The 22,978-nt window shown below is 50.6% G+C and overlaps 1 protein-coding gene across 5 annotated transcripts in view; it reads left to right on the top strand.

Moving 5' to 3' along the window:
* The window catches only part of GALNT18 (polypeptide N-acetylgalactosaminyltransferase 18), a 350,962-nt gene that overhangs the window by 169,058 nt on the left and 158,926 nt on the right, over positions 1-22,978 (top strand). For all 5 annotated transcript variants that reach the window (XM_033862552.2, XM_033862550.2, XM_073808621.1 and 2 more), the window contains one exon: positions 9,899-10,065. In XM_033862552.2, coding sequence (XP_033718443.2) covers positions 9,899-10,065 — 167 coding nt within the window. The remainder of the gene's footprint in view (positions 1-9,898; positions 10,066-22,978) is intronic.

Below are 22,978 nucleotides of genomic sequence, written 5' to 3'. Positions count from 1 at the left end.
CAGTTCTGCTGATACTTTGATTTTAGCCCAGTGAGACCTTTGTCAGACTTCTGGCCTCCAGAACCAGAAGATAACAGATTTGTGTTATTTGAAGTCACCAAGTTTGCGGGACTTGTTTACAGCGGCAGTATTAGTATCAGGACACTATACAGTGGGCCCCTTTTGCACAGGATCCTGAGAAGGCTAGAAGGGCTCTGCGCTTGGTTTAATGATCTGCTGTTGCTGTGCTAAAATTCTTAATAATTTTTCAACAGGGGCCACCATATTTTCCTTTTGCACTGAGCCCCACAGGTTATATATCTGGTCCTGGCAGGGAAGAGGGGCGGTTTCAGGTGAGGAGCTGGGACATGATTGCTGGATCATGTCGGGGTTCCTACGCTGGGGCTAAGGATTTACACCAAGAGCCACCACTTGCTCACTTAACGTGGCAGGCACTGTGCAAAATGCTTAATGTCTATGTTGTCCTTTAACTTTATCCTCTCGTCTCTCTGGGGTAGTTATTATTATTTCCATTTTATATAGGAGAATACTGAATATTTACAAGGTTAAGAAACTTGGTCAAGCTCCCACCAGTGGTATGTTGCAGAGCCAGTATTTTTACCTGTGTCTGTGTCTCCAGGACACTACTCAGGCCCCGTGCCCCGCCCTGCCTAGGGGAGCTTTTCTAGTTTGGGATTTTGGCTCTGTGGAGATGACCCAGAAGTCTTTGAAAGATGACACTTCCATGAGGGCAGCCTCAGGACAAAGGGGGTAAAATTAACACCCTGGGTAACGGTTCTGCTGTTACATCAAAAATGCTGACTAGGGCTTCCCTGGTGGCGCAGTGGTTGAGAGTCCGCCTGCCGATGCAGGGGACGCAGGTTCGTGCCCCGGTCCGGGAAGATCCCACGTGCCGCAGAGCGGCTGGGCCCGTGAGCCGTGGCCGCTGAGCCTGCGCGTCTGGAGCCTGTGCTCCGCAACGGGAGAGGCCACAACAGTGAGAGGCCCGCGTACCGCAAAAAACAAACAAAAATGCTGACTACACAAACATAGGGAGAAATACTTCTTAACTGGAGCAATCTGGGAAAATGCTTCTGAATCTTAGTTAATTAAACATTTTATGGGCCAATAGTATCACATAGTTGTTCTTAAAGATGATGTAATCTTGAGCTGTATTAATGCCTTAAAATGGGGAGGCAATAGTTTTGTTTTACTCAGATCACGACTGCAGAATTGGATTTTATGGGATATAGAGAAAGTGGCATATGTTTAGAGGAGAACGACTCAGGAGAAGAGCTGAGTAACGTGACAAACAGATGAAGTTTTTGCTAGATTATAGAGTGATATGTAGAACCCAATTCCCTGGGATCCAAGGCCAGGTCTGTCGCTTACAGAGCTGGTTGACCTCCAGCAAGTTACCTAGCCTCTCTGTGTCTTGGTTTTCCTATCTGTAAATTAGAGATGGTAATACAAAGATTGAACGTGTAATATACATAGAGCTCTTAGAACATTGCCTGACATCATAGTAACTGCTATTTAACTTTTTGCTACTTTTTATCTGGGTCTCTGATTTGTAAAAGAGATGGCCTGGGGGACATGGTCAAGACTTTACCAGAAACACCACAAAGTGCACAAGGAGCCACACGGGACAAGCCTTCCACCCTGGCACTAGGTGAGGAGGGCCAGGTAGGCAGTGCAGGACAGAGTGATTTCCCCCCAGCACCAGAGTTCTGGGCATCAGAGGCCGGAGCAAGGCTCTGCTGGAGAGCAAAGACACCCCGTCCTCCTTTTTCCCACCTGTCGGACCTGCCTTCCCTTTACCCCACGTTCCTCAGCTCCCGTTGCCGCTGGCCTGGCCCGCTCACCCACAAACTTCCCACAAGGAGATGCTCGGTCCTTTGTGTGATTTTTCCACCAGAGCCAGCTGACTTTTATTCCCTGGGTGGCAGTCCATGTAGTCCCAGGGACCCCATTTTCCCTGGATTTCTAAGATGTTTTAGGAACAAATGGTCCCCCTGCTTCCCGTTAGCTGTTTACATTTTAATTGATTCACTTCTCTCTTGTTCCCCTTACAATCTACATCTGACATAGCAGATCCTTTCTGTAAATCAACAGAGTCCCCTTGCAGAACTTCTGCCTCTGCTTGAAAGCTGGACATTTTGATGATCACATCTACTTAGAAGTTTACCTATAGTGATTCCAGTGTCAGATGCTCTTCCAGGATCAGGCTGTGGCCCATTTCTTTTGCCTTGCAGACTGTGAAAACTCCTGTTCTCAGATGTCCATTGTCTCCTCCACATCTCAGCCAGACGTGGCCTCCTGCCAGGCCCCCGAAGCCCCTGCCTACACTAGGTAGCCCCACTAGCTCCATGTACCCTCTGGCTTATTGGATGATCTGGGCTTATTGCTGTGGTCAGTCAGGGAGTATGTGTTCAACTCCATGATTCCCATTCTGTCAGGACGCAGTGGGATTCCCACCCACAAAGCTTTCCCGGGCCTGCATTCATTCTACTGTCTGCTATTCGAGCATTGATTCATTTGTTCGTTCAGCCAGATAGCCGGTGCTTTCTGAGTTTGTACTCTGTGCTGGACACTGTGTGAGGCACAAGGGGGACCTGGTGAGCAAAGCAGATATGGTGTTGACCTCATGCAGCTTGTAGTTGAATGGAGACACTGACGTCTGTTAAATAACCACGTAAAAACACATTGCCATAGCATATAAGAAAAGCGAAAAGAGGCTGTGAGAGTCTAGCAGGGGGATCCGATCCCAGTCCAGGAAGTGCAGTGGGTCTTCCTTCGCTAGGGTAGGTGTGCTCTCATGGAAGAAGGCACTCAACTCACTCAAATGACCACAGATGGCTGGGATGCTTTGTAGGCCAGTGTCTACGCAGTCACATAATCACACCAGCGGAAGCCACATATCCAGGCTTTGGAGGAGGGCAGCGTGGCTCAGGACATCCTGGACAGGCTCGAGTGTGCATCCTCTCTGTTCATCTCTTAGAGTGCCGTGTCTCTGACAGTGACTGTCCACATCTGCAGCTCACTCAGTGACAGTGTTCTGTTTCCTCCCCCATCATTTCTGCTTCCGTCTTCTTAGGGTACCTCATGTTCAACCTCCCCATGAGAAAGGGCTTGATAGGACTGCTGGTCCTTCTTCAGTATTATGAGATCCGGCTATAAGAGCTCCTGGGCTACACTGCTCTGTACACTGACTGCCAGCCCGTCGATAGCTACCTGGGGCTCAGGAAGCAGTCTCTGGTCCCATGAGTTGTGGGCGGAATGGTGAGGCCACCTGGCAGAGGACACAGACAGCTTCATACAAGGAGTATATATGGGGAGGGTTTATCTCAATGGGAGCAATGGTACAAGGAGACAATTGGAGGCTTCACGTGCCCAGTAGTATTTTATCACGTTAGTCCACATCATCCCATTAGACACACTACATCTGCCCCATCTTTCATCAGAGTTGACCTGGAGTGACTTTCATTTTGCCCCTCCCTCCACCAGGTCTTTGGGTTATCACAACACCAGTGTCTGGACAGATGAATCTCTGGGTGGGTGTGGAAAGAAGGTACGGACCCTAGTTTAGCGGAGACTATGAGTACTGGCTTTGGAGGCAAATGAGCCCAGGTGTAAGCCCTGGAAGATAACTTACTGCCTCAGCCCTATTTCCCTCATCTGTAAAATGGGGATAAAATGTTTACTATATAAGACTGTAGGAAGGAATAAAGTTCAGAGTGGGGAAAAAAGAGTAAAAACATCTGTATATCTCTTAGCATGGTTTATGGCAAATCATAAGCACTCAGTAAATGGAAATTAGTACTATTGTTACTTCCAGATATTCTGTGAGGAGTCCCTGGGCAGTAGGGGTAGCTGTACCGTGCAGTCTCTGAGCTCCAGAGGTTGTGGTGATAGAGATGCCAGGCACAGGGAGTGGAAGTCCCGACTGCACTCGTGCCCAGTGAGAACCCCCATATTGCCCTCATCTTCGGCTCTCATTAAGCCCAACAGACTGGTCGCTGGCAGGCTGGGAGCCTATCTAATCTGGAAGAAGCCAGAAGTGTACCCAAGTGAGGCCAGAGGACGATCAAGCAGGTCCTGTGGGTACAGGTAGAAGGGTGGAGGCCACAGTGAGGACACAGATAGCTGTAAGGGACAAGAAGCCACTGCCGATCCCAGGTTTATGCCCCAGGTGGTTAACGGTCCAGCTGAGCCCTTGTGTGCTGCCCACAGGTACAGGGTAGAGCCTCTCTAGGAGAAACCTGGGAAGAAAGAGGGGCTCCGGGCACTCAGGGGAGTGGGTACCTGGGAGTGTCGTCTTCTCTCTGTTTGGTCCAGGGCGGTCCCTCCTCCACTCTCAGCATCCAGGCATAGTTGGACCTGGTTCCCTGTGCACATTGGCCGGCAGACCACAGCGCACATTCTGCTTTGATCTTCGCTCTGGAAGAGGTCAGGCAGCCTCCACGAGTCATGCTCTGATGGACCGGGAGCTCGTAGATTTGCCGAGGTCACAGGGAGGAGAGAATCCATCGGTCCAATATGGGGGTGTCTGTCTGCTGCCCCGGGTGGTACCCAGTGGCAGAGCGCCTGTCTCGGCCTTCCTTAGTCTGCTACTGCTTCCCTGCCTCTCGCGGGTAGTGGCAGCACTAAGGCTTTTGATATAAATTTGCCTCATAAACAGCTCCAAACCGTGTCAGGGAGCTCTGCTGGGAGGCTCCCTACATAGCCACTTCCATACCCACACCACCTCTGTGTGCAGAGATGGATGTAGTTGACTTTATCATGACCATCAGTCCCGGCTTATTAGACAGCCATAGTACTCCCCTCTCAGAAATGCCTTGTTTTTATCTCTAGTGGAAAATGGCTCAACTTTGAACAAAAATAAAATAAAAAGGGAACTTTTATGGTTAATTTTACAGGAGAGTGTACCTCTTCTCAAAATGTGTAAGGGACCAGTCTGGTACAGTCAGGCTTTCTCAAGGAGCACCAATAGGGAAGGGCAAGTTACACCTGGTGGTTCCTCCGATTCTCATGTCCCCTGGCCCTTCTCTGGAGAGGCAAGCGGAGAAGGGGAGGACAGAGGCAGACACCAGAGCAGATGGGGACAGCAGGCTCTGGGAGCAAAGGCTGTGCTGGCCAGACCCAGGAGGATGCAGGTGCTGGGGGAGAACATCTCAGTGTGTGAATATGAGAGGCACAGCCCTCGGGCAGAGGCTGGTGCTAGTTTGTGGGTGAAGTGGCCGGACTCGGGAACAGAATTGCTGGGCTCGGGTCTGGAACAACCCTCTTGGACGTGTGTTTCTTTGGAAGGCCTTGGGCTGCCCCGCTGCAGGCAGGCTTCTGTCCTGAGTTCAGTATCCGGCAGTGATGATGGTGAGTGTGACCGGCAGGTGTGCAGACATCTCACCTGACGTGCTGTTCTTCCCCCCTCTTTTGACCTCTCCTCTCAGCCATGTAAGTTCTGCTTTGATGTTGAAACAAAGGTTGCGATCATACTGTGTGAATGTGTGTGTGTTGGGGACTTTGAAAAGGATGCTATCAGTTCATTCAAGAGATGCAGGCTGAATGCCTGTTGATGGCCAGGAACAGTGCCTGGCAGAGGGCATGCAGTCGTGAACAATATCTGTCCCTATCATCAGGAAGCTGTGGTCTAGTCATAGGATGACCAACCCATCCCAGTGTGCTTGGGACTCTCAGTGTTGAAACTGGGAGAGTCCTGGGCAGACCAGGATGAAGCTGGTCACCCTGCCTAGTCACAACAGTGGTAAGGGGATGTATGTGTCTTGTGGCATTTGGTGACGACCAGGCACTGGCTAGGAGGGAGAGAAAGTTTGCAAGCTCTTTCTTTAGTGAGACATCTTCCATTCACCACATGTGAGATAGAAGATCCTGAACTGTACAGAGAAGACACCTCTGATCATTGCTTCTACCTCCCTTAATCTGTGGCAAGATATGGAGAGCAGGAAAGTGGCTTGCCCAGGATTACGCAGCAAGTCGGGGCACAGCTGGGTTAGCATCTGGGTGGCTCTATTCGTCCCCCTCCCCTGCAATGTTCTCTCCCTATAAACTATCCCACCTCGTCTTTCTTAACCTGCCTACCCTTCACCTGCCTGCTCACGCAGACCCAGGTTTAGGTTAGATGCCATGAGGTGTGGAGAAAAAGCACTGTGGCTGTTCCTGGGAGGGCCCTGAGTGGCTCCCAGGAGAGAAGGGGAGGAAGGAAGGATTTTAGGAGGTCAGGACATTTGGCCTGGAGGGATCACTTAGTTACAGTGCAAAGGAACTGAGAGCCTGCTGGAGACTGAAAGTGAGCAGTTGGGGCCACAAATCCAGGGGAGGGAGGGTGGAAGAGGAAGGGCCTGCTGGTGGGAGAGGACCTGACTCTCCTTCAGAGGGAGGAGGTTTGTATGAAAAGAGCGTGCTGAGATCAGTGGCACGCATGTGAAATTTAGGCCTTATGCAGGCATATCTTGTCTTACTGTATTTCACTTTACTGTGCTTCGCAGATACTGCATTTTCTACAGATTGAAGGTTTGTGTTGTCAAATGATGCTTAGCATATTTTAGCAATAAAATATTTTTAATTAAGGCATGTACATTGGTTTCTTTTGGACATAATGCTATTGTACACTTAATACACTACAGTGTAGTAGAAACATAATTTTAAATGCACTGGGAAACCAAAATATTTATGTGACTCACTGTATTGCAGTATTTGCCTTATTTCAGTGGTCTGGAACCGAACCCGCAATATCTCCCAAGTATGCATGGATAAAATAAATAAACCTGTTAGTTTTGTTCAATTCCAAAAACCTACTCTATGCCACACCCTGGCTTAAGGTTGGGAGCTAGTACAGTAGCAAAATAAAGTCCCTGCTCTCAGGGAGGGTCATTATAGTAGAGGGAGACAGGCAATAAACACACACAAATGTGATGCGCTTTCCTAGGTGTTCTGTTCAAAAGGGCTGTTAAGTAACAACCTTGTTCGAAAGAGTCTTTCATGCGAAAATAGTGATCAGCAGAGTTTAGCTTGTAAAACAAAAGTAACGTTTCTATTCTGCTCACAGAAAGATCTTCAGGAGACAGATCCTAGACACAGCAGCTGCTCAAGCCATCAGGACGGCCGTGGCCGTTACTGGGAGACATTCAACTTGGTCTCCTTGGAAGGCGGAAATGGAGTGGTTGGGCTGAGAATTAAGAAGGGAAGAGAGGAGGAGAAGGCAGTTAACCCCTAACCCTGGAAAAGACTTGAGAACCACCGGAAGCTTCAGATAGTGAGGCTCTGAGAACTCAGAGGAAACCCCTGGAGAAGTGGGGACAGACGTAGGGTCACAGTCTTCATGCTGGTGGAGTTAGTGGGGCAGACAGTGAACTGACAGTGTACTGATATATTGACCTTATTAGGAGCTGTTCATTACACTTTCATAAAAGAAAAATAAAGGTCATGTGCTAGTAGTCTGACCATATAAAGGATTTTTTTTTTTGGTGGTACACGGGCCTCTCACTGTTGTGGCCTCTCCCGTTGCGGAGCACAGGCTCCAGATGCGCAGGCTCAGCGGCCATGGCTCACGGGACGAGCCGCTCCGCGGCATGTGGGATCTTCCCGGACCGGGGCACGAACCCATGTCCCCTGCATCGGCAGGCGGACTCTCAACCACTGCGCCACCAGGGAAGCCCTAAAGGATTATTTTTAAACTGCAGTTAGCAAGTAGGTTGCATGTTAATACTTCTGTCAGTCTCCATGCTTAAGGAAAGGCCAGCTGCTGGTCTTGATAACCATAAATAAGCACTAGCCAGAAGCATTGTTTGACTGTTAACCAGCAGCCTTTTAATTTCTGTTATCACAATACTGTTCACAACAACAAGAAATTTTTGGAAAGGGTCTGTTAAGCTTAAGGAGTCGTTCCAGTTGCTCCTTCATTTAAGTCCCTCCCTCCACCTCCTCATCTCCTCCTGCCCTTTGCTGCACTTCCGTGAGCTGGTTCCCTCCATCACCTCCTCTCCAGTCACAGCACGGTTCCCTTCGCCCCACTGGGACTTTGCACAGCTCACTGTGGCGTGCCATGTGAGTTTCTGGTCAGACCTCTCCCCTCACAGAGCCCTTCCCTAAACACTCCTTCTAGAACAGCTGCCAGGGCATCACGCTATCCGCCAACCCCGCGTTACTTTTCATCTCAGCACTTATAGGAAGTTGTATCATTTGTTTGCTTCCATGTTCACCTGCTTCCCCCATCAAAGCATAAGCTCCATGAGGACAGGCCCTTTGTCTGTGTCCTGCTGTACCCTCAGTGCAGTACCTATCTCATGGAAGAAACTCAATAAATATCTATTCCATTAAATACAGCAATGTATGAATTCTACACCAATCTGTTAACCTGATGGCTTTACTCAAATTCTAAGTATGAAGCAGATTTGGGTAAACGCTTGATTCTTTCCCTTCCCCCACCTATCTTTGGTGAGAGAAAAGGCGAGCTGGAAATAGAATGGGAGAAGTTTCTGTAAATTTCTGGTAACCATAGAGACAGTGATTTTAGTTTATTAATCTCCGGCTCTTAAGCAGGTTGGGACCCCACTGTGATTTCTCTAAAATTGCTCAGTGCTGGTTATCCTGTAGCCTTCCTCATTAAGGAAGAACAGACCCGTCCCTATCCTGCAGCACTTTAATTACTGACGAGCAGAAGCCCTGTGCTATTATGCTCATTATTGCATGTTCTCACCTGGCTGCACCTCCCACTTTGGAGCAATGCAACATGGTCACCAGCCTTGAACCCCTGGAACCATCAGTGGCCTGATCAAACCTGTCCCTGGGAGCAGGCAGCCTCTTTTCTGAGCCCAGGACCTGGGACAGGGCTACAGTTGCTGCTCTCTCCTTTCATTCAAGTATCCTGAAGATGGGAGCTCAGTGCCTTCTGAAACAGTATTTAGGGACCAGCAATGATTTCCTACCCATAAAGGCAACGTTTGCAACGGAAGGAAATGACATGCCCTTGGGAACCATGGCACTTGTTATGGTCTGGCCTCTTGATGGGATCTGATTTTAGGGTTGCATGTTCCTCCTCCCGTGGAGAATGGCGCGCAGACTTTTACGATCTTGCCTCCTGTGCTTTGGATAAGAGACCTCCAAACGGCTTTAGGGTTTCAGTGGAGCTAGGGAGGCAATGGCCAGTTAGAGGCAGTCTCTCCCCGACCACTTCTCCCTGAAGGAAGAACCCCGGTGTAGATGTAAGAAGACCGGAGTTGAGATGCCATCTTGACAGCTGACACATGGCGGGGACCTAGCCTATCCGAGCCTTAGTGTCTTCATCTGTGAAGCGAGGTTGGAAGTGTCCTTCCAGTCCTCTAGTGTGTTGAGCCTCTGACTCTGGCTTCAACCTTTTCTGGAGGCTGAATCCCTGAGATAAGTGAGAGGTGGGAGAGGCCCCAGGCAGTGTGATTTCTGGAATGAGGCAGAGTGGCTTCTGGCAGTAGGAGTCTCTGGAAGGAGACATATTTTTCTCCTGAGGCAGGTCATCTAAGGTCTGGCCTCACTTAGGCACTGGCTGCCAGTTTGGAAAAACTAAGACTTTCATTGGTTGCATTTCCCATCCTACTGGATTTAGAAATATGGAGTCATTCTTCCAATAAACACTCAGTGACTGCCTGCCGGGTTCCGGGCCCTGCACTAACGGTACAGCTGTTCAGTTGGGGGAGTCACTGACAAATTCAGACTCTGTAGTGGGGCAAACCGGTTTCAGTGGTTGAGGGCCTGTCTGCTGTACACTTAGGGCTTATCTTAAGTATATCAAGAAAAAGACCCTGGGAAGAATCTGGACTCCCGAGTCCTCCAGCAAAGCTGGAGCCAAGGCGTGGGTGGGCCAGCACCGGGGGGACCTCAGCCAAGTCAGCGACAGATCTAAGTACCCGGCTGCTCTTCTTTCCAGGTGCCGCAACCTCTCGTTCCCCAGCAGCCTCCCAGAGGTGAGCATCGTGTTCATCTTCGTCAACGAAGCGCTCTCCGTGCTGCTGCGCTCCATCCACTCAGCCATCGAGCGCACACCTCCGCACCTGCTCAAGGAGATCATCCTGGTGGATGACAACAGCAGTAACGGTGAGTGCCTGGCTCCCTGCCCCGCGCGGACATCTGAGCGGAGGCGCCAGCCTCTGTTCGGGGTTCTCATTTTCTTGAGGCTCTCCACGGATCTCCCTTCTCTGGGATGTCGCCTCAAAGAGCAGAGATTCATGATGGTCATCGCTCTGGAAGGTTCACTCCACAGTTGCACCCTCTCCACACTCCAGAGGGGCCTGGTCCCCAGGCTTTCCCTCGCTGGCTGTCAACTGTCTCCCCCAACATCCTAGTGCAGTACGATAAGATAAATAGCCGTGACGTCTATCCCCTCCATGTACACAGTGAACATTTCCAGTGACTCTTTTCTGTGAAGCATCATTTCATTTTGCTGCATGCCTTGGCCTTTGCCTGGAAGCTTGTCCATTGGTGTTGGTGGTGATGATGGTGGAGGTGTTGATGGTGCCGGTGGTGGTGGCCATAGTGGTGTTGATGGTGGGGATGGTAGAAGACGTACCATGCAACGACAGCAACAGAGCTGTTGAAAGTCTAACCTCTTTTCTGGACGCCCTGTTCCTCATTCCATCTGGCCTGAGCAAAGCCCCAGGTGGCCAGCAAGCCCTTGTTGAAGCCCTCACGTCACATCTCGCTTTCTCCGGCTACTACCAGCTACCTCTTTCCCTTGGTGCGTATTCCATGGCTTCTGACTCCTCCCACATATACCATCCCCATAATATTCTCCAAGCTTAGAGACCATGTATTGAGACAGTTTAGGAACCAATGCTCTTGGGCTTCCCTGGTGGCGCAGTGGTTAAGAATCCGCTTGCCAATGCAGGGGACACGGGTTCTTGCCCTGGTCCGGGAAGATCCCACGTGCCGCGGAACAGCGAAGCCCCTGCGCCACAACTACTGAGCCTGCGCTCTAGAGCTCACGAGCCACAGCTACTGAAGCCTGTGCGCCTAGAGCCCGTGCTCTGCAACAAGAGAAGCCACCGCAATGAGAAGCCCACACACCGCAACGAAGAGTAGCCCCCGCTCGCCACAACTAGAGAAAGCCTGCGAGCAGTAACGAAGACCCAACGCAGCCAAAAATACATAAATTAAATAAATAAATTAATTTTTAAAAAAAGGAGCCAGTGCTCTTGATAGGACCATTAATATGAATGTTCTATGGATAATTCATGACTTTAAAAAATAGACCGCTGGGTCACAGGATCACAGAGTCACTGAGCCTGTGTTATCTTTAACGTTTTCTCTGATGTCAGGTAGTAAATTTCCCAGTGAGTCCGTTGCTGTCATGAGAAGTTCAGATGAGCAGTTTGTGTTTTGTTATCAATTAAAGCTGAAACATATCAGATAACTGAAATATTTTTAATCTTAATAAGCAAATTTTCTTTTTCATTTTATTATCATGTAGAAGCGAGTGTAGAAGCAATGCTGTGAAGGGGATATTAGAGCTTTCTGAAGGGAAGTGCTTATGAATTAGAGCTTTAGTTCTCATTGTTCCATGGATGTGAAGGAAGGAAAAGGCACCTAAGGGTGGCAGCGAATAGGCAGTGTAGTTTTAAAGGTGATGGTCTATTGTGAGGGAGACCTCGAGCAGCTACGTACCATCACCTCGCTTGGGTCCAAGGAGTGGAGAAAGCGCCGTTCCCCAGTGGCTAACACCACAACAGCGTGACTAGGCTGCCCGTGTACCCTACCTTGCTCTACCCGTGCCTGCTGGCCCCCCTCACCTCTTACACTGTAAGGAGGCCAGGGATGGAAGAGCCATCCTTCCAAGCAAGAGGCATCCCCAGGCTCCATCCTCACATCACAAAAGAAAGAACGAAGCATCAGGAAGAAGGAAATCTTGAAGCCTTTCATTTCTTCCCCACGGTGAGAACTTTATCATGGCCTGAAGGAGGCCGTTTTATCGTTCATTCATGTGGGAAGGAGGGGGAAACTGAGATTGATTTTGAGAAATTTAGGTAAGGAAAGTGAGCCAGATATAGAGGATTTCATATTTGAATTTAAACGGTTTGGACTTTATTTTGTAAACAGCGAAAACCATGAAAGTTTTTGGTAAGAGGAGTGATGCAGTCAGGGCTGGGCAATGAAGAGCTTTGGCTGTGGTTTTTATTACTGTTGGGGGAAAGGGGCATCCTGAAGAAGGGAACTGGACGAGATGACAGTTGCAGCAGTACAGGCAAAAAATCAAGGGCTCTGGAGCAGTGGTGGAGGTGGGGTTGAGGCCGAGGCGTGAGCCTGAGAGATGCCATAAGGGAAGCATCTACTGGGTCTCTTGACTAACAGGCTGTGGTCAGATGGGCCAGAAGAGGGCTGGTGAACAATGATTCAGCCTCAAGCCAGGGTGCCTCAGAGGATGATGGTCGTTCCGTGGATGGGGGGCAAGAGGAGTAGTAGGATGGGTGCAGTGTTCCTCATCAGGGATGGGCGGCTCTCAAAGCCAAAGCTCTGGGAGGTATTGCAGTGGTGGCACAGCATCTTGACTGTGCTGGTGGTTACACAAGGCTACACATGACAGAATGGCCCAGAACTACACGCACACACCCAAATGGGTGCCTGTATTGCTGGAGAGACCTGGAGGAGCTTTTCCGTTGTGGCAACGTCAGTGTCCTCGTTTTGATATCGTACTACGGTTGTGTAAGATGCTGATGTTGGGAGAGGCTGGATGAAGGGTGCATGGGACCTCCTTGTGTATTTCTGTGTACTTTCCTGTGAATCTGTAATTACTTCAAAATATAAAGCTAAAACAAACAAAAGTCTTTCCCAGAAGATTCTAACCCAGTAGGTTTGAGGTGGAATCTGGCCGTCTCTCCTTTTGAGAGCATTTTTGATGATTCTGTTGCACAGCTCTGGTTGAGAACCTCTGGTTTATTGAATAGTATGCAGCATCGCTTTTGCACACGTTGAGTTCCAGTGCATGGTTGAAGGGAAAGAACTCTGAACTCTGAAGTCATGGGTTCTGGGATCCTCTCACTGTGGATGAGTGACCAGGGAGACATCCCTCAACCCTCAGAGTTTTAGTTTCTTCCTCTGTAAAGGGGGATGGTAATCCTTCCTAGCTTGCCTCACCTGCCTGACCCAGTCAAGTGTGTGACCGTGAGTTGAGTGCTGTCAGCATTACCCCTCCCCAGCCCCAGCTCCAGTTCCGGGAGCCTGCCTCACAGCTGGCCAACTGCACAGCCGGAGCTTGAGAAGTAAACATGGGGATGTGGATTTGGAGCCTTGTACACAGAGCAGCTGAAGCCATTAGCTGGAAGGAGAGGGTAGCAAAGAGAAGAGGGGAGAACAAAAAAAAAAGAAGAAGCCTGAGAGGATACTGAGGTAAGGTGTTTAGGAGTTAGGAGGAAGAAGGTTAGCTGGTGAGAGACAGAGAGGGAAGAGCCAGGAGAATCTGGAGGACGACACAGACTCCTCGGACAAAGAGAATTTCAGGAACGAGTCATCTGTTTGAATGAGCCCACAGACAGGTGGAAGGACACGCAGTCTGGGAAGAAGCCATTAGATGTGGAAGGTGCAGATCACAGAAACCTTGGTGGGCAGGGTTGGGGATGGGGCCCCAGAAGCCAGATGAAGATGAAGAGCAGCTGGGAGGTAGATGTTTCCATCAGGGATTTTGACTGTGAAGGAGAATCGGGAGCTAAGGCAGGAGCTGGAGCGAGGTTTTCTACCAATTAACCAGTCTCCAGTCATGACCCAGGATGACACACCACTCACACCTAGGCACGCACAATTGAAACAAAATTTTAAGAAACAATAGTTATTCTTACAATGTGCAAAGCGCTCTGATACGTTCTATTATAGATTGGTCTATGTTATTTGGTTCTATTTTGTTCTGTTGTATTGTGCTGTGTTGTGTTGTAGTTCTCTCTTTTTTGAAAGGTGAGTTGTTCTCAAGACTCTGACTGCACACTGGTTCGCTTGGACAGCTTTTAAGAAAGAGAGGAGGGTCCTGCCTTAGCTCTGGTCATTTAATTGGTCTGCAGAGGGGGTGCCTGTGTTCTCTGAGGCCATGGTGAGGACAGGGCTTCTGAGGAGGGAGGAGAGGATGGGACCCAGGGCACAGAAACCAAGGAAGAAAAGGCCGGTCTTTCTCCCACTGGGGAGGAGCAGATGGGGGAGTGGGGAGGTGGTTGGAGGCAAAGGGGGGTTGGCCCCTTGTGTGGATGGGCTGGGGAGGCGACCAGGAATGGGGATCCCCGAGACCAGCCTGTACTGAGCTCTCAAGTGGGGTGGCAGAGACAATGAGACTGCAGCTCTTAGAGGAAGTGAGGCATCTCTAGCCTTAGCCTAGGGCTGCCTGAGGTCCCAGCCTGTCCGGGAAGGCGGCTCCAGCCGTGTCCTTGACAGGCTCCCTCTGGGGCATCAGCCCGCTCAGCACAGGACTTTCATTCATTTCACGTCAGGCCAGCTCAGCTCGGCTAACAAACATTCCTAGGGTGCCCAGCCTGGGCCAAGGGTGTGGAGGGAGTGACGGCTCAGACCCACCCCTGCCATCAGGGAGTCATGCGAAAAAATGCAAAATGGGGTGAAACTATTATAATAGGACTCGGTTTCCGGCCTCAGTGCTGCCACCTCCCGACCATGGGTCTTTCACTTCGGTTTTCTTTCGTGCCCTGTGGGGACATCAGGCCTTGCTATGCCCTGCGTGCCCCACGGTCTCTGAAGAGATACGGGGTAATAATGGTGGTGAATGTGCCGTACGCAGCAACATTGGAAGGGTGCCCTAAGGGTGCGTTAAAATGAGAGAAATAAAAACAATAACAACAACAATAGTAATAATAGCTGCTGGGCAGCCCCTAAAGGCCGCCCTGGCTTTTTTTGCCTCCCTGAAACAGTGCGCTCTGCTGGGAAGAGCGCAGAATTGGCATTAGGCCATCTATTCAGTTCCAGCTCTTTCTAGCTTCTTGCCCGATGTGTGTTCTTAACCTCTGTGAACCCTATTTTCCTTATCTATAGAATTGGGATGTAGAATTCTTACCTCTGGGATTGTGTGGAGGCTTGAATGAGATAACGCATGGTGGAAGGGACTCTGGTGTTTAAAACTCTAAATGAAGCCGGCTGTCCTCCAGGCGGCTGTCACAGGTTCTGTGTGTGCTGGTGCCTCGTGTTCCCCAAATCCCCCCGACTGCGGGCACGTTTGCTTTGGGGTCAGGCCTGTGTTTTCACAAACATAAAAAAGGGGCAGTTAATCACAGCTTTCTTCATCCCAGCTGCTCGAGACCTTTATCTCCGCCTCAGAAGCCAAGGACTGAAGGCTCTGCAGATGGTCCTTGTGTAGGACTCTGAGTCTCGGTCCTTTGCCTCCTTAGCAATTTCCTAAACAAGCTCCACTCTTTCAGGGGCTGGCGCCTGTGTAGGATGCTGTCACTCTGCTAAAGTGGTCTCAAACTCTCATGTTTGATCTTGATTAAAAATAAGGAGAGTCATACCAGGTACGTTCTTACCTCAGGACATTTGCACTTGCTTCCCCTGCCTCTTGGAATGCTCTTACCCTCTGATATCTGTTCCTTTGCCTCTTCAGGCCTTTGTTCAAATGTTGCAAATGGCACCTTGTTAAAACGGCAGCCCTGACCCCATCACTCTTCATCCCTTCCATGCTTCTTTTCCTCAACAGCATCTGTCGCCTTCTGATATACTGTACTCACTTGGTTACTCTCCCTTATTTATTTGTACGTTTTCCCTCTACCAGTGTGTAAGTTCCATGAAGACAGGGACATTTGTTTTGTTCATTGCTGTATCTCCAGCACCTAGAATAGTGCCTGGTTCTTGTAGTTGTTCAACAAATATTGACTCAGTGAAAGTATTCATGTTGATTCTGCAGGTCTGGGACAAGGCTTGGAATCAGCATTTTAATAAGCTTCCCAGAGCATTCTGATGCAACGGGACATTCTCTGGGAATCACAGTTCTAATTGTTGTCCCCCATTGTCCAGCGTGCTGCAGCTGAGGAGTGCGGGGCAGCAGGCACTTAGGCGCCCTCAGGGCTGGCCTCGGCAGCAGGCACTGCTGGGTGGAGTGTTTCTTCCTGGGGCGGGGCCCTTGGGACCTCTCTGCTGTATCCCAGGGAGATGGCATGAAAGGGGAAGGAATGCAGAGCAGAAGGGGAGCTTCTCTTAGGGTTACCCCAACGTGGCCTGAACTCAGGTCCTATGCATGGAGTCAGATGACCGACCTGAGCCTCCTCCCTGCTATGTTACCCAGCCTCTTCCTGACAGTGGCAGCCAGGCTGCCCGCCCTGCCACTCGGAGACAAAGTCTCCCCTCCCTGGCTCCTCTTCGTTATCTCGAGGCAATGGTGGGGCCACGGCTCAGAGCCTCCTGGTTTTAATTACCTTGCTTTTTGGAGAATCCCGGTGGGCCAGTGTCTTTAGCTGGGACTGAGAGATTCAACCTTTATGGACCTCCAGAGGGAGGGAAGCACCAGGATTTGCAGCTGACAGAGTCATCTCTGTCTTTGATTCTTGGCATTCATTTACTTATTCATTCATTCATTCATTCCCTCAACGGGTTTTTAATGGCCACATACTTTGTACCACGTACTTTAGCTCACAGCTAAACACTTGCCTCACCAACTCCACCCATATTGTGAATACTCTCATATGACTCAGGTATTCCAGTACCTGGCCCAGAGCAGGTGCTCAATGAACATGAGCCCTTTCAGGCTCCCTCACTAGCTGTCCCAGAGTCACCCCATCCCACAATCCAGCCACCCCCACTTGCTTTGCTGTAGTCAGTTTCTCTGTTTCCTTTCTTAACTCACGTCCTCTTTTGATAACCTTAAAAAAGTCATGCACTTGGGCTTCCCTGGTGGCGCAGTGGTTGAGAGTCTGCCTGCCGAGGCAGGGGACACGGGTTCGTGCTCCGGTCCGGGAAGATCCCACGTGCCGTGGAGCGGCTGGGCCTGTGAGCCATGGCCGCTGAGCCTGCGCGTCTGGAGCCTGTGCTCCGCAACGGGAGAGGCCGCAACAGTGAGAGGCCCGCGTACCGAAAAAAAAAAAAAAAAAAAAAAATCATGCACTCTTCTTTCACGCTACTTGAAATTTCAAAAGTGAACCTGAATTTGGTGACTAAAAGCACATCAAAGCAATGGTGATATCAAATATTCTTTTAAGCATCTCGTTCCCTGGAGATTTTGATCAGCGCTTGGCTGGCAGTCACTTGCCCAGCCTACACCAGCGTGATGCTTGTCCTCTTCTGTTGCCTTCCAACAAGAGAGTGGCCAGTTCCCAGTGCCTTGCACGCTTCAAGCTGGGATTGAACCGTCTCTCTCCTGGGCAGGGGATATCCTTCCCCCAGGGATCCAGCCTTCTCACTGGCCACGTTTGCTCAAAGCTTTCCGTGTCTTTTGGCAGGAGGAGGCTTAGAAGTAAGCAGGCCTTGAGAGAAGGCCAAACGGAGCTGTCCCTCTGCCAACACGGTGTCAGGAGGCAGACTGCCAGGCAAGCCCCAGGTGGCTCTCCGGTGGGGGGGACTGAGCACCCACATCAGGCAGAGACTTGCCGGTGCCCCGCAGTCTGTAAGCAACAGAGCCAGGATGGGACCTCAGGTCTCCTGACTCCCGCCAAGGCTCGCCCCTCTCCACTCCATGCTGTGCCCCTGCTTGGTACAGTGGCCAGTCTTCCTATTGTCTGCACCGTATGTCCACGTGGCAGCCTGCAGCCAGGCCCCTCAGGTTTGCTCGTGGTGACTCTGGGACATTTACCCTGCTTAGCTGTCTTCTGGGAATGACACTCGTCCCACACCTCCAGCCCCTTTGCCCAGCTCCAAGCTTCAGAGTTGCTCAGGATCAGAAGAAGTCTTGAGTCACTCTGCACTGCTCCCCCGCCGGCTGGATCACATATGTGCCAGAGATTATTCTAAGTACTTTATATAAATTAATCGGCTCTCTGTGGCAACGATAAGAACCATGATTAATGTCATCTTATATAACAAGGAAACAGGCACAGAGGAGAAAGGAACTTGTCCAAACACAGAGGTGGGATTTGAACCTAGGCTGTCTGGCTTCAGAGCCTACACCCTTGACTGTTAAACAAGGCTGCCTCTGGTGCACCGTGGGTCTCTGACTCCAAAAGATTTCCTTGAATTTTGTCCTCATTCTCTTATCTCTGTGCACTCCTCAGAGAGAGATGTTGGGCAGCAGGGCCAGAGAAGGAAGGGACAAAGAAGGCACTGAAGAGAAGAATGCGGCTGTCTCCTCAGCTGGAGCTCTGCCCGGGGCTTCGTAAGAAGAAGGGATGCATTGCACAGAGGCTCCTAGGCACGGAGTTGAGTGGAAATCGTACAATTGGCAACCATGCTTTAGGTCACCTTGTGAGAGGGGGACACTTCCTATCTCCTTTGAAATAGGGGGAAGTTGCTATGCTTGTGTGTGTGCACACGTGTGTGCATGTGAACACGTGGCTGAGTAGATATATGAACCTGTGAGTGTGCACTTATGTGTGTGAGCATGTGTAAGCCCCGTGAACAAGCATGTATGCACCTGGTGTCTTAGTCCATTCAGGCTACTGTAACAAAATACCACTGACTAGGTAGCTTAAACAATAGAGGTTTACTTCTCACGTTCTGGGGGCTGAGAAGTCCAAGATCAAGGTGCTAGCAAATTCGGTGTCCGATGAGAGACTGCTTCCTGGCTCATAGACAGCTGCCTTCTCTCTGTGTCCTCACATGGCCTTTCCTTGGTGCCTGGGTGTGGAGAGAGAGTGAGCTCCAGTGTCTCCTCCTCTTTTTACAAGGGCACTAATCCCATCATGGGAGCTCCACCCCCATGACCTCGTCTAAACCTAGTTACCTTCCAAAGGCCCCACATTCAAATACCATCACCTTGGGGATTAGGACTTGAATGTATGAATTTGGGGGCACACACATTCAGTCCATAACACTGGGCTTGTGTGTGCTTGTGTGAGCCGTGGTGTGCAAGTCCCCACTAACTGTGGTTCAGCCCCTTCCACCACTACCTGGAGCACCTTCACAATCCTGCTGAATGACAAGTAACCACACAACTGTGAATCATTGTTATTTTTAATTGTTGGTGAGAAAATCACAGTGTAGTGACGAAATAGAATCCGAGCTCCCAGCTTGCTTGCCACCAGCTGCTGGGTCCCCCTCCACTCCTTGCAAAGCCCCCATCGTCCCTTGGCCCAGAGCCTGCCTAATCATTGTTTAATGTTTCAAAGATGCTGTCCTACACAAGAGATACTCATTCCAGGCTGTAAAAATACCAACAGCTTTGCATGCAGCTGGAATAATTGCAAAAATAAGAAAAGCAGAGGAAAAGAATGGTCTGACAGTATTGTGCTTTATGGAGCTTAAAAGAACCCCATATAGCTAATCTAATTACTGCGAAGACTCAGGCAGCTTAAAGGTGTTTATACAGCCGGGCACGTGGGCTGTCAGCCTGCTCGGCAGAAGGCTTCTTATCACCACCCACCCCTGTGCCTTTGACCAGTGTGACTTCTGGGGCCCACCCACATGCCCGGGAGAGGGTACCTAGCAACCTTGAGACAGAGGCAGCCGGTCCTGAACGCTGCAGGAGCCCTGGAGGCTGTCACTTTTGCTCCGTACTGCCTGGGGCTGCCTCTCACTGACAGATTCTTTGTTCATCACCGCCCTGAGAGGTACTCTCGCCGTGGTCGCAGATTCGTGTCGTCGCATGTTGTCCGGCAGCACTCTGCTGAGGACCTGGCTTGCATGACTCGAGCTCCTGGCTGCTCTGGGCAGCAACTGCCCACCTCTCCCTGCCCACTCAAGCCCTGACCCTAGGGCTGAGCCTGCTTTGCCCAGTGACTGTGCAGGGAGAAGGGAATCAGATGAGTATCTCTGACAGATTCCATCATGTCAGTTTCTGAACAAACCCCACATGGTTCTGCAGGTTACGCCCTTCACCAGGGCACCCAGCTGAAGAGGCAGCCGTTCCCTGCTGGGACGGAGCCTTGCTCTGACATTCTTAGGCCCCTGGCTCCGCATCTAGTCCTGGCTAACCCTGTTCCTTGAGAGGCTGGACCCTGCTCCCTGTACTACCAGGCTGCTGTCCTGCTCCCCTGGTTTGACCCATCTGCCTTCCTGCATCTGGGGGCTGGGACCTCCCACTGATAGGCTCCTCCCCGTGAAAAGAGCATCCTTAGTCAGTGATGCCTAGGTGTGCCCGGCCCCTTGGGGACACTGCCTCTTTGCGGGCCTGCCCCAGAGCACAATCAGTTTCTCCAGCTCTAACCTGTGTGATGCCAGTCTCCTCTCTGTCCTCACCAGCCACTCTGTTGAGGTCCTGGCATGCCACACAACCGAGCCTGCCTGAGTCTGGCAAAGGTGTGGGTGGTTCATCACCCTTTTGTGCGCCTTTACCGGTAAAGGAAACTGACTTCGGGAACCAGGATCTCCTCAACATACTTGCCTGCCAACAGAGAACAACCCCAGGATGGCAAAGGGCCTGCCTTCTCCAGAGCTCATGAGCCCCCTGGAAGTCGTCTGCAGCAAGGGAACTTTGGACCATTTTGCTTTACAGACCAGCCAAGGTGACCAGTAATTGGTTAACAAAGCCAGCGGGAACCAAATACCAAAAGGCCCTCTTCCTCTGGTCGGCTGTGGGACCATCTGTCGGGGGGAAATTCCCGGAGCTGGAGCCTTAAGCAGCGCGGGAGGAACCAGGAGAGGTGCCTCCTGCCCTCGGGTCAGGGGCCTTGCTGGCAGCAGCTGGGGGACATACCGGCCCAGCCCCAGTGCAGCCAGCAGGAGAGGTCTCCTTGTCCACCCTTGGCCCTCAGCCTATCTTGCTCAGCAGCTTGGAAAGATGAACTGGTCCTGACGGTGGAAGCAGAGCTGACCGCCGGGCAGTGCTGTCAGCTGACATCCCCCTCTGCTTCCCCAATACTGAAAAGTGCTCAAAACGCAGCCAATCATATAATTCCTACTGATATCAAATCTTTGGAGTATGGGATGCCTTCTGGTGGGACTGATTTCCTGAACGGCTACCCCAAACCACACAGCGACCCAGGTGTCCTCCAGCAGCCACAGGGCCTGCGTGCTCAGCAAGAAGAGGGGCGTGTGGACAAGAGTTGGCACCTGCAACCACTCCAGCTGCCTGCTGCCCAGATCTGTCCTGCAAATTAGCCTCCAGAGCTCATGGGAGACTAGCACTCCCCTGGTTGGATGTTGCCGTGGGAGGTTGTGCTGGAGATAACGTTGGGGGGTGGGGGAAGCCAGTATAATTGACTGGGGCCTGAGAGTTCTAGAGCAGGTGTGGACCCACTGCAGTGGAGGAGGGGGCGGGGTTGTTTGTTTTTAATTGCCAGGGCCCTAATCTACTCCCAGGGCCCTAATCTACTCTCAGGGCCCTAATCTACTCCCAGGGACTATAAATTGGGCAACCACTCCATTTTTTTGTTTTTTTAGAGACTGCCTTGCTTGTTTGCTCAGGCCCACAGGGGCTTATGCCTCTTCTGCTCCTGAAGTCATTCACATGCATTCATTCAACAAACCAAGCACCAGGTTCTAAGCTTGGCCCAGGGGAGGCAGTGGTGAACCAGATGTGGATCCTGCCTCAGATAAGATTTAGACCGAGGACAACAGCAGGCAGTGGACAGACTCTATGGCTCTCCTTTGTCACAGATGCAAAAATGAGATGCCTCAATTCTAGTTGTTTTTAAAAGCCCGTATCTCAGGAGCTCAAGATGTAAGTAGAATTTTAGGGAAAGAGGCTCTTGAACAGAAAGAGACCAGGGGGATGTCAAATCAGTGAGCAAGAAAGCTATGTCGAGCAGCCGCTACTGGAAGGCTGGTTTTTACCAGGCAGCCCAAGGTTGCCTCTTGACCCCGCCTGTACTGCTGGAGTGGGGGCTTGATTTTCATCTAACCAAGGAGGGCATCGCCTGGGTACCAGTGTATGTGGCTCCATTGGTTTGTTCCTCCCTGGCCCCTGTACTGCAACTTCCAGGGGCTTCCCCTGGCTTAGGTGCGTCTCCTCTGAGCACCTGACCTACTATTGGGAGTGGGTGCCCTGATTCACTTTGCAGGTCCCTCACACCTAGATAAGCTTCCCTTATGGGGCAGTGGGCAGCTTGAAGCAGGCTGTAATGTAAACGTAGCCCTAAAATGTAGTCCAAGCTCCTCATTTTCCTGGAGGGAAAACTGAGATCCAGAGAGGTTAAATGAGTTTCCCAACGTCACACATCTGATTAACGGCAGAGCCAGAGCGACCCTGCCCCAGTGCTTTGCTAACCGTACTCACTCGTTCATCCAACACATGTTCACAGAGTGTGAGACATCACACTCAGCACCAACGATCCAAGGACGGAGAAACAGTTTCTGCTCTCAGAGAGCTCGCAGCCTAGCGCAGCTGATAAACTATAGACAAATAGCCATTACACACAATGTAAAAAGATAAGTACCACCAGCCACAGTGCTGGGGAAACCCAGGGAGAGGTCTTAGTCATTCTGGGAGGGCTTCCTGGAAGAGCTGGCTTTTGAGCTGGGCCTTGGGGATTGAATGGGATTGGGATATGGATATGAGGGTGGAGAAAAGAAGCTGCCTCTGTTTTTGTGTCTTTCTAGTTGGATTTTAGGGAAGGTGTCAGCATGATCATGTATTGGTCACCTGTTGCGTTCCAGGCACTGTGCTAGGCATTTGTACACACTGTCTTCTTTAATTTTTCCAATATTTCTCCCCATTTTATAGATGAGGAAACTGAGACTCAGCAGTTATTTAGCCCTGAATAGAGGCTTCTTCTTTGATTCCTTCTTCTCTCTTTCCCACAAGGCTTCACCCAGTGACTTGTGCCCCACCAGGACTCTGATGACACATCAGTGACTCTGATGACTGAATGAAAATGGAGACAGAGAGATGGGGGTAGAGAGTTTGCAAAGCCATAGGGAAGGCAGCATCCCCCTTCCTTGGACAACATGGGGCTAAGCACAGAGCTATTTAGGATTTCTATCATCAGAATAAATTTCTTCCCCCTGC

This window comes from Tursiops truncatus, chromosome 8 (genome assembly GCF_011762595.2).
Source record: "Tursiops truncatus isolate mTurTru1 chromosome 8, mTurTru1.mat.Y, whole genome shotgun sequence".
Classification (NCBI taxonomy): Eukaryota; Metazoa; Chordata; class Mammalia; order Artiodactyla; family Delphinidae; genus Tursiops; species Tursiops truncatus.
This window is presented reverse-complemented; position numbering and strand designations above follow the sequence as displayed.